The sequence below is a fragment of the Amphiura filiformis genome, chromosome 3, assembly GCF_039555335.1.
Source record: "Amphiura filiformis chromosome 3, Afil_fr2py, whole genome shotgun sequence".
NCBI classification, from domain to species: domain Eukaryota; kingdom Metazoa; phylum Echinodermata; class Ophiuroidea; order Amphilepidida; family Amphiuridae; genus Amphiura; species Amphiura filiformis.
Window position 1 is genome coordinate 50255909 of NC_092630.1, and position 12262 is coordinate 50268170.

The 12262-nt window shown below is 38.5% G+C and overlaps 1 protein-coding gene across 1 annotated transcript in view; it reads right to left on the bottom strand.

Annotated features, from left to right (window-relative positions):
* The window catches only part of LOC140147308 (uncharacterized), a 23715-nt gene continuing 11453 nt past the window's right edge, over positions 1 to 12262 (bottom strand). Inside the window, exons 3-5 of the mRNA XM_072169085.1 lie at positions 9974 to 10148; positions 7255 to 7530; positions 1 to 77 (exon numbers count right to left, since the gene is read on the bottom strand). Coding sequence (XP_072025186.1) covers positions 1 to 77; positions 7255 to 7530; positions 9974 to 10148 — 528 coding nt within the window. The remainder of the gene's footprint in view (positions 78 to 7254; positions 7531 to 9973; positions 10149 to 12262) is intronic.

Genomic DNA, 12262 nt, shown 5'->3' on the forward strand with positions numbered 1-12262 from the left:
TTAACTTACAGAGCCGGAAGATGAGGTAGGAAGGCTAGAAGCCATATTTTTTTTATTCTGCGTCAGCAACGTCACAGCTGTAAAAAAGGTGAGGAAGAAGGATTGTTTAAGGTTAAGCTACAATCAACTTGAGTTGAAAATTCACTGCGACACATGTTCGTCCATATGTATGTGTTTATTATATGGTATTCTATTTGTGTAGATTTCAAATCCTCCCGCTACCAACCAATGTTGGGGCAAACATGTTGCATTTCAAAATTAAGGCGTTTGGTAAGTAACATTGATAAAAATCCCTTTAAAAGGGAGAGCTTGGCCAACGATTAACCACAATTAATGAAGTATGTGATGCGATCAAGCAAAATCAGTCGGAACTCGGCAATAATTAATTATTATTATGGATTTTGCCGAAAACCCCATTGAAATTGAACAACCAGTTCCAATGATATGAGCAATTAAAGAGTTTCCAAAACAAGAGGAAACAAAAGGAAACATTTCCTTTGTTTGGCTTTATCTGAAAATCAATATTTCCGAGTTCCGACTGATTTTGCTTGATCGCATCACATACATAGAACATTTTTCTGGGTCACAACTTGGTCACTTGACACATTTGACGTGAGTCACTTCTATTTAACTTACCTAGATGGGTGAAATGACCCAGATCATGAATTACCGTTGTCTCCGTCACTAAACAAACCGTCTGGCGACAACCCGTGAAATGACAATCGCTGATTGGTTAATGAATTTACAAATAAAACTGTTTTTAATTGGCTATAGGACGTGACTTGTGTAAGTGACACTAAACATCACAGGCCCTCCACTCTTTGTAAATACCGCAAACGAAAAATGTACCCTAGCTTTAGCAGCCACTGAGGCGCCGATCGTCGGATATCACCTTTCATGTACGCGACTTGCAGCGCGTACTCACGTACATTGTGTGGATTTATGTAACCGCATAGCTGTCCATCAGGCGCTGCATGCGCTGAAGCCCTGCGTTGATTGACAGCAAAATTTAACGCCAGTATTTATGGCGTTGATGTTCAGCCAATCAGAAAAGACGTACTATGAGGTTGTCGCCAGACGGTTTGTTTAGTGACGAAGGAGCACAAATCGGCTGGGACCGAGACTAGAATTACCGTGACTTATCTGAAATATGACAATGGGTCAACTGACTTACTTGTTTATGTGGCTCACTGGTATTAAGTGCAAGTGAGTCAAAATCGAGATAAAATGAGTCGTTTGACTCATTTGCGCTTGTGGTGGGTCATTCCAATCACGAACGTAAATGGGTAAACTGACTCAGTTCCATATAGTTGCTGGGTCAAGCTCGATATCTGACCCACTCGAATCAAGTAGGTAGATTGACTCACTTGTAATTAAAATACGAGTGAGTCAATATACCTACTTGTATCAAGTAGGTGGATTGACTCACTTGTAATTGAAATATAAATGCGTCAATATACCCACTTGTATCAAGTATGTAGATTGACGCACTTGTAATTGAAATATAAATGCGTCAATATACCCACTTGTATCAAGTATGTAGATTGACTCACTTGTGATTAAAATATAAATGAGTCAATATACCCACTTGTATCAAGTAGGTAGATTGACTCACTTGTAATTAGAATACAGGTGAGTCAATATACATGCTTGTATCAAGTAGGTAGATTGACTCACTTGTATTTTAATTAGTAGGTCAAGATCGATATAGCGGGCGCAGTTACGCGAATGGAATTATGGGATCGTTCAGCGTTTACATTCCTTTTAGCGCCTTAGTTATTGTCTGCAGCTGCTGGACTGAACAGTTCCCGGTCATTTTTGGCAGTGTTTTTGTCCTGACATCAATTAATTTAGAATAGTAACTCTAAAAGGTAAGTTTATTTAAGATTAATGTAAGCTTTAAGTTGAACGTAGCTTCATTCGTACGGTTTGCTGGATGTTTTGGTATCCCCGGATGATCCGCTTGCATGCAATGCATGACTGCATGTCAAGATATTGTAAGCTTACGTGTAACTCTATGATTTCTATCTATCTCCCAAAAATATTGCAGCTACACTGACGTAGTCGAAAATATAACGCACTGCGTGTTACGCTTGTGTACAAGATTAAGCAGCTGCAAGGAAAATCCATTGGACCTGGATTGAATGAATGTGCAATATATGTGGGCTCATGGGCTGTTTCACATTGAGGGTAGGGTAGGCCCACACAAGTAAGTTCAATAGGGTGCAAAATCTGAGTATGTTTAAGGGAGGTATAATGAGCGTGAACCTGGTTTGGATGCAGAGGGAGTGTGCCTGTAACAGACACAGCCACCAGAAAAGGACCAGCTCAGATCGCGCGCCAAATAAGTTTGCAGTCCAGAAATTTCATTTTTTCTCAGCCTTGCAAAAAATAGGCAGAGGTGGAAATCGAACCCGGGACCTCCGTGTTGTAAAACCTACTGCGTTACCACTGAGCATGATGCAGTCATGTCTACAGTAGAATTCATCTCGACCTTTGCAGGACTTAACCCCATTAAAAGCTATTAAACCAAGATAACACTCATTGAAACAGCTCAACTGATTAAATCGGATCTTCTCTGGTTGTGCACAAGTGTCTGTTTTCATGTGCGATATCGCAATAAAGCTGGTATTCATAGCTTCAGTTGGGTAACCGATTATAAAGGAAACGAAAGGTAACAATGGTATGTGTGGCTTTGTTAACGAAATGAGACAATGGCGTGCTTTTTGTAAACCAGCATTCTTGAAAATGAGCAACATAATGATTGTTGACTTAACACGGTTTGGAAATAATTTCTTCATATTTTTGGTGTTATCTGTCGTTTACATATCCTTCCTAAAACACAAAAGTGCGACCCTCTCCAAACATCTAAATTAGCTAAAAATTTAGGACATGTTACAAAACTATATTTTCTAGAACCTATTTAGAATAGTTAAAATGTAGCTTGTACCGTTTTTTTGTGGCATCCTTCAGAAGTGAGCGGTCCGATACCATATTTTCGGTCAAATCTCCATTCAATTAACACGGGGAGTTGGCTAGCTATGCCTTGCCCTCACTCATATTTTACAAAAGTGCGACTATTTCTGAACATCTAACGTTGCTGTAATTTTAGGTCATGTTAGAGAAATATATTTGCTAGAAGTTTGGAGAATAGCTAAAATATTTGCTGGTTATTTTCACACAGTGATGTTAACTAGGCAAGTGCCCATTCTTCCAACGTACATCATTTGTAGAGGTCACGCGTCAATGGTGAGAGCACTGTGTATTGTGTATAGGAAAACGGACAGTAACTGCAGTATGGCCAACTGACAATTAGCTATGAGAAGTTTGATAGTAATCCTTGATATTGCTGAATAGAATAAATCAATACTGATAGGTCTATTTATCTAATGTACGATGCTATTCAAATTGGCCTATAAACTAGGAATATAATGTGAAATGACTATCAATCGATCAATTAATCAAGTTGTCAAGTTATCAACAATCAATAATAAACCAACGTAGGCCTATCATGGAATATTACTATTAAACTAGGCCTACTAACTAATATACCAAATAAATAAAATAAATAAGTCAGTAAATAAATAAATAGGCATAGGCCAAAATAAATAAATACATAATGCAGAATGCAGTTAGTATTTTAGTTACAAAATTCCAAACATTCTATTCACACATTCTATTATAATTTTCTGCTATACACGCAAAGGACCTGTGCCTTTAATATGTCCGCGCCTAATCAATAATGAGTCTTTCACCATGCTCACACACCATGTTAAACTATTGTATCCCTGTATAGTATTATCTACTGACCAAGTCCTAACAAGTCAATGAAATGGATGCTATAACGTACCCAATCAAGCGAACATATCAAGGTCATATCAGGGCGTTATACAAAGAATGGTCAAATGTCAACGTTTCCAAAGAAGTATAGTAATAGATGTAGACACAAGCTTTCGTGCGGGAAACATAAACACATAGTCGTCAGTCGTGTGGTTTTTATGAGATTTGATACGGCGCTGAAGTCTATGGCTGTCCCAAAATCAGTACCAGACCCGGTTATCAGACGGCAATGTGTGTGTTGTTACAAGGAATACAAACTCATTTTATTAATAAGTGAACCGGATAGAGGAATACGACATCTATCGTGAGCCGATCTGCATTCTGTTGCCTGCAAAAGCCGACGATCAGGTAAAAATTCTAAAAGCAGCGTGACTAGATATTTGCGTTAATTTCATGATACGTGTAAATCGCATTGAAAACGCCAAATTGCAGTCATAAAATATATAAGTGGGCGGTCGCTCATCTCAATATTAGTAAATCACCCAATCGAATGTTAACGTAGGTATGTGGAAAAGAACTGCAATAACAATAACAAACTATGTGCCCAAAGAGTTGTCTTTGGCATGTCGCTTTGAAATATCACCAAAAATATCAAATTTTGGAAAAACGCCCCAAAATTTAAAACAAACACGAACCTTCAAAACAAATATATATTAGCACTCGGCGGCCCAGTCACTACCTGCCGCTGTGATTTGGGGTAACTCATTGCTTCCCTCTCCAGATACCGGTACTTCAAGGTCGCTCATACCCCAGCCCTTAAGTGACTGTTTTTCATGATTAAAGTGGTTTGCATGCATCAATTTTCAAAGTTCTAGGGGTTATTTGGCTTATTTCAAGGACGGAATAAAAAAGCCATGCAAATAGATCAGTATGACCCATGTACGCGAGTTGATGGGACTCGTTTGGCAGTGCAAAGCGAGTTATATGGCCTACGACAGTGGGTGCGAGCCTCTGCAATCTGCACAGACTCACTTGATGTGAATAACATGTCATGTGACCCATTTACAATGTGCATTGCATCATCAAAACATGCAGCAAACGGCTGAAGCTACGTTCAACTTATAGCTTACAACTTGCATTAATCTTAAATAAACTTACCTTTTAGATTTACTTGTCCAAATTAACTGATATCAGGACAAAAACACTGTCAAAAACTGAACTTGGTAGGTCATTGTGACATATTGCAGGTGTGTCACTTGACCTACTTTTTGTTGCCAAGGGTGTCACTACAGGGACGGAAGAAAAACTCGCATACGTGAGTACCTATGAACAGTCTGACCTGTGCAAATAGGTCAGTCTAACCTATATAAGCGAGTTGATGGGACTCATTTGGCAGTTGAAGCGAGTCATGTGACCTGACAGTGCACTGTGACTCGAAACTGAACAACTTAGTAGGTCACCGTGACATGTTACAGGTTTGTCACTTGACTTACTTTGGTTGTCAAGGGTGTCACTACAGGGACGGGTGAAAAACGCATGTAAGTGAGTACCGATGACCAGTCTGACCTATGTAAATAGGTCAGTCTGACCTATGTAAGCGAGTTGATGGGACTCATTTGTCAGATGAAGCGAGTCATGTGACCTATGACAATGGGTGACAGACTCACTTGATGTGAATAGCATGTCATGTGACCCATTGTACATGTGTCACAGTGACTCGAAACTGAACTTAGTAGGTCACCGTGACATATTACAGGTGTGTCACTTGACCTACTTTAGTTGTCAAGGGTGTCACCACAGGGACGGAGTAAAGACTCGCATACGTGAGTACCGGTGACCCACTTACAATTTTCTGTGTATATCAAACAATGAATGCAAAGAACAAACTAACTACAGGAACTCGCATTGCAGTAGGTCTACTCGGTTTATTATGTGAAGTCAGCACTGCTTCCTTATGAGACAGTGACTAGTACCATAGACTATGGTATTACACTACTGACATGTGAAAGTTCAATAACCACAAAAATTAATCTTTCACACTGTCTTGTTCCATGTCCAAGGACAAAATAATTGCCATTTGGCGAAATATATCTTGGAAACTAGAGGCCTATAGCCTTGATCAAGGCTTCTTCCTGACTTTTTTCTCTGTTCATGGGTTTCATGCCATCGGTGTGTGATGCCATGGACTTGACCCATGTATATTGGTTCATATACTGACTCCCTCAGATAGTCATGTCAGATTTTTGTGTACATGTAGGCCAGCTCATGAGTTAGGGAGGAAGCATTCGCGCACAGTATGCCTAGGCACTAAGTAGACCGACTAGCAAGTGAAATGTTAAATAGATTTTATGGCAAATAAATAAAAAAAAAAAATAAGGAATAGGAATTTTTGGAAGAAGTAGCAAAGCTTCCATGTAGTTTTTCATTCATCAACTAAGCAAGTATAGGAAACTATTGCAAGTGCCATATGTTACCATGGTTACACTATAAACTTGTCAGAACCCACTGAAACTCATTATCCCTAGGTCAAGAAACAATACTGAACTCAACACTTATCCCTAGGTCAAAAAACAATCACTAAACTGAACACTGCTTTATGGGGAAACGAGAGGTTACCCGGGAGGTTTGCTATTTCATTCCTGGGTCAACATGGTCAAGTCAAAGACTCCTACATATATAGCTAAATGAATTATGTCACGGGGAAGTGAGGATAAAACAAGTCTCCTACTTCTTTCTGCTTCGGATCAAAGGTTGAAATACTTCAAGGTCGCAAAGGAATGATAATAATATAGCTTGGCTTGGAAGCCAAGCCAAAACAGAGGAGCGGAGAGGGTCATTGAATTGTAAAAGTGTTTTAGAATTTTGCACTTGATTGTAGGGCACCTGGGGATACTCGACTTTGGAATTGACGGGGATGTGCGGACAGCAGTCCAACAGCAGTTCGAAACTAGGGGTCTTTCGGTGAGAGCCTAGAGCCCTAGACACCAAAAAAATGGAGTCTTTCAGTGAGCCCCCCATAAAAGGGGGTCTTTCTGTGAGACTGAGGAAAATCTTACCAAAAAGGTGGCAATTCAGTGAAATTGGGAACATTTTGGGTCAAAATATAAAAGTTGATACAAAATTTGCAAAAATTCATCAAAATTTGAAAGAAAATGTTTGAAAAATATTAAGAAAAATAATGGGAAAAACGGTCATTCAGTCCGAAATTTTCCCAAAATTGTTTGGGGTCAATGTGGTCGCACATCCCCGTCACTCATTTTTAGTGAGTGCCCCACGCCCCGTAGGGCCTATAGCTCATTTGGGAGGGGTTGACTTTATAGCAAACTCATTTGGGGATTATGTGAATATTAAATCGTCATACATGACTATTGAATTATCATGAAAATAACATTTTGGGTAATTATTCATCATTCCAACATTGAACAGGGTTGGATATTAAGGCCACAAAATTAGACAAGTAAAAACAATAATTACCTCCATCGCAAAATTTCCATTCTGCCACGTTACTAGAATCGCCATTGTAATTTTGGACTAGAATATAGTTGATATCATGCAGTGCTGAATCCTGCCAAGACAAATGGGGTCCACCGCCGTCGTTCTTTAGTAAGTGTATGGTGTTATCGGTAGTGACCCTTACGCATAACTCCGTGAAGGAAGTACTGGTGATAGAAACTGCTGGATCATCGGCCACTGTAGTACCGCTACCGTCGTCATCCTTATAAAGTTGACTCCGACCTCCGTCATCCAATTCTGTAAGCATGCACATTTAAAACTATGAAGCCGGGTTATAAAGCAAAATCAAAACAAAAACAAAACTTTGTTTGTGTGTTCATCCCGGGGTGTTCATACAGCGCATACTTTTGCCATCGACATATTGCCAGAAGCATTGCAGCATTATTTTGTCGTCAAATACTGTCAGAAAGATGTTCTTTCAGAATATGCAACGACAATTTCAAACAGACTTGAGAAATCAACCTTTGAAATTGGGTGAAGTTGTACACCTACAAATTACCGATCCACATAGGTAGGTTTTACCTTTTCATATTTTCTGGATGACCCCAAAAATATATCAACGTCACATACATAAGCATACTCACACCAACACCAATACGAATCCACATACACACCCCACTAGACAGGTCTCTGGATTTCCTTATAAAAACGAATTTATAGATACCGTCACCAGGGGCGGATCCAGCTTTTGGTGGGGCAAATAAAATTTCGGGGACACAGACGAAAAAAATTACAGTTGCATCATACAATACACAGAAAAAAAAGGCTTTATTGTGACGATAACAAAAATTTGGTATTTTTACATTATTTTCACCCATTATCAGGATGGAAGGGCGTTAACTTTACAATGTGCGCGCATAGCACAACATTTTGTATTTTACACTGTTTTGGCCCATGATCGGGCTGAATTTTGCAGAAAGGGGCTCCTTGCTCGTTTTCTTTTCCTTTGTCCTCCTGATTTCTCTTTCATTTTTTTTTTGTCAGAGGGCACTTTTTTCTTTCATTTTTGTCAGGCTCTGCCCCCTGCTACTGACCGACACCACCGCAACATTCTATTCATGCACATGACACGCAGATTGTTCTCTCGCAGAATTACATTTAAAGCCATAATGTGTGATTTGCATTTAAATGTTAGTTTTCACTGATCACATTTTCCCCGAGCCAAACAAATTAGGTAAAACGAAGAAACAGCTACAAACAAGACGTAAGACGACTAGCGATATGCACACAGTTTATATATGAATAGCGATATTCACACAGTTTATATATGACTGATTCAATGATTTAATAATAATACACGTGCACACATTGTTTTTAACTTTCACCAACTATGAATCAAACCGGAGATCTCCGGTTTAAAGGTGGGTAAATTGATTGACAGCCACATATCCCACACTTTACCCCCATAAAATGCAGATTTTGGTATCAGGTGAAAGCTCATATTTTTCATTTTAAGATATTTACATTAGGCATTCCTAATCGGTATTTTTCCGAAGAAATCGTCAAAAAACTGTATAATTAGTCTCGAATGTGGTATACCACGTTTCAGACTAATTCAACAGTTATATTAAAATGTTCTCAAAGAAATCCAAATGTGATGTTAACATACCTCAATGACGTTTCGTGCTGTAACACAGCACTTTCTCAAATTGAATGACCAGCTTTGACCTTTGACGTCGGCTACTTCCTGTTGGTAGCTGACGTAGGTGGCGCTGTCAATAACTGATCATAGATTTGCGGAAGGAAGTAGTTCCCACAATCCCTGTTGAGAGTATTAGCCTGCCCCCTCTTCCTTATCCACATTGATTCTTTGATGTGTCTCCTTTATCTGTTAGTTTCAATGTCTCTTATTTTGGCTTCGTCCCAGCCTATCACGTGATTGTCATCAGCGACATGGTCCGTGAGAGCGGATTTCTTAGGGCGCTTTGCGACAGATGTTTTCTTTGGGCCCTGTTATAAGGTTTTTCTGATGCCAAGTCAATTCAGTTTTATGTTCTTTCATTCTTGTACTGAAAAGTCTGGAAGTTTCGCCGATATAGGATTTTGGACAATCTAAGCAGGAATTTCGTACACGCAATCTGCAGTTGTTTTGGTATCCCGTTTATCTTTGGGATGCACCAGGTGATTTCTAAGCGTTTTGTGTGGTTTAAAGTTCGCTTGGTAGCCGTGTTTCTTGAAAATTCTTCTAGTCTTTTCCGGTAAACCCTGCTTATAAGGGAGGCACACAAAGCCACGACTTTTGGTGGTTTGAGATTGGTCGTTGACTTTTGGTTTACTAGGCTCCTGGACCGTTTTAAAGGCCCACTCCAACAAAAATTGAGGGCGTCGCTGATGTGGATCAAATCACACATGGCTTTAATTTGAATGGGGTTAATATGACGAATTTTCTAAGGTGATACAAATGTGATATTTCGATATCGACTTATCTACTAGTACATGAATATGCAACGGACCATATATTCCGCATGTCATGTATGTAGTGGTCATATTTATTTGAATAGATACACTTCAAGCATCTTCTAACAATTGATATGAAGTTCGCTTTCTGAGCAATTGATAATTATGACACTGACGAGCTCGAATTGAATTTAAAGTTCTTATATAGGCATATCTGATTTTTGGATGCTAAGGAAAAGTTCACCAAGAAGCAAAATAGTTGTAATTTATCAATCTTACTTACTGAGTGTATAGTAAGCATCTCCTGCGTTTGCTATACTGGCTGTTGGAGAGAGAAATATCACTGGTTCTGGAGTCAGATTTAACCAAGAAGCATTTCTGGCGGTCGGGTTCACATTCCGGGAAGAAAGGCACACCTCTATTTGCCATAGTGGGATCAGGATCTGTCGTTCCTGCACCTATACCTAAGGTTTGTATTTCGTAGCTATTAGTATTACATTGCTGTGCGTCTGTAAAACAAGACAACAAAATTAAACAAGTGTAATATGATCATACATGTACTTTGATGTTTGAAACAACGTTCGATTGTTAATATTTTGTAATTAAGACAGGTTAATTGGCGAATAACGCGCCATTACCATGATGACATACTATGAAAAGTTCCACAATAACATATTGTAAGATACAGTAAGACAAACATTATTTTACATTTTATATAAACAAAATCAACAAAATAATACACGAGATGTTTGCGACGTTTGGCTGGCTGTTGGCCTGCAGTGAACACCTATATATTGGAACTACATTATACAAAAAACATTAACCAGTTAACAAGGGCTACACATAACAAAAATCAAGAACATTATCATTGATAGCATTCATAAAAGAAAATAAAGATTTTATAAAACTCATAGAATAATGATTAAATATATTTACGACTACATTATCCTACATTTGAGTTCATTTTGCATTACCTATTTTGCATATTAAATTTTTATACTAAAATTTGCAATGATTAGGACTTGTTTTGAACGAAAAATTCAAGGATTCAAAAATTTCAGGACGAGTATGAGTTTCTGTATTTCTTGTCTGGTATACAGAATTTTGTCTTGCAAACAAAATATAAAATTGATGGTTGAAGTGCTTGTTCAAGAAAATGGGCAATTTTTTTTTTTTTTCATAAATGTCATTTTCGTTAAGAAGATTGTATTTTAACAGCGAGAGCTGAAATACTTATAATAACTGTTTGCGAGTATTTCTAAGGACTTTCTTTTGCATCTTGTGGATATCATCTATAAATATATCTTTGGCAGTATTACCCAGCATACAGTAAGTTATGTGTGGTAAAATTAAAATGCAATACAACCCCCGGATACAAAGAGAGTATTCTTCCCGGAATAAAGTGCTTGAGTTGATAATGCTTAACGGAATAAACTAATGTACGATGTCATTCAAATAGAAGTCCCACAACTAAAGTAGCAATCGATCAATCTGCTCACTCAATCATCACGTCGTTCAAATTTGGAAAAAAAAAAAAAAAATAAAAAAATAAAAAAATATTAAAAAAAATAAAATAAATAAATAAATAAAAAAATAAATAAATAAATAAAAAAAAAAATAAATAAATAAATAAATAAACAGGGGGCTACTAAAATACATCAATACAGCAATACATCGATAAATAAATAAATAAATAAATAAATAAAAGAAATATAAATCAGTTTCTATAGGCCCTACGCTGGAAAAATAAAGCAGCATAAGAAAAAAGATGGAACTAGAGCGATTGTGCCCTCGGATCACCTTTTCGGTTTCATACTCCCCAAGTGTCAGGGATCAAGTTTTCCTCAAGTTACAGCCTGATCGGAGGAACTTTAAATTTGACCTGACCTTTGACCTCACATGACCTTTGAGATTTTATACTCCCCAAGCGTCAGGGATCATTTTCCCCAAGTTACAGCCCTATCAGAGCACATTTGACCTGACCTTTGACCTCGGATGACCTTTGCGGTTTCAAAGTCCCCAAGTGTCAGGGATCATTTCCCCCGAGTTACAGCCCAATCGGAGCAATTTCAAATTTGACCTGACCTTTGACCTCAGATGACCTTTTCGGTTTCATACTCCCCACACCCCAAGTGTCAGGGATCATTTTTCCCGAGTTACAGCCCAATAAGAGCAACTTCTAATTTGACCTGACCTTTGACCTCACATGACCTTTGCAGTTTTATACGGTCATATTTCAAAATTTAACTAAATTTTACACAATTTTATAGTGTAAATTATTCATTTTCATAAATGCATCATGGGAAGGCGTGATGCAGTTTTAGACAAGATATCACTCCCCACACACCCCCACACCAACCCCCCACACACACCCCCCAGTATAGTCATCAGTGGGGAACAGGGCCGTTCCTAGGGATTTTGCCGCCCTAGGCAAAGCCTCTCCCTGCCGCCCCACGAAAGCATACCAAAAAAGTGTTACAGGTGGTTACCCCCTTGAAAACTGGTCAGTTTTGACCTATTTGTATACTGCCCACCAGTGGCGCAGTTAGGGCTTGTGACACCCCCCTTCACC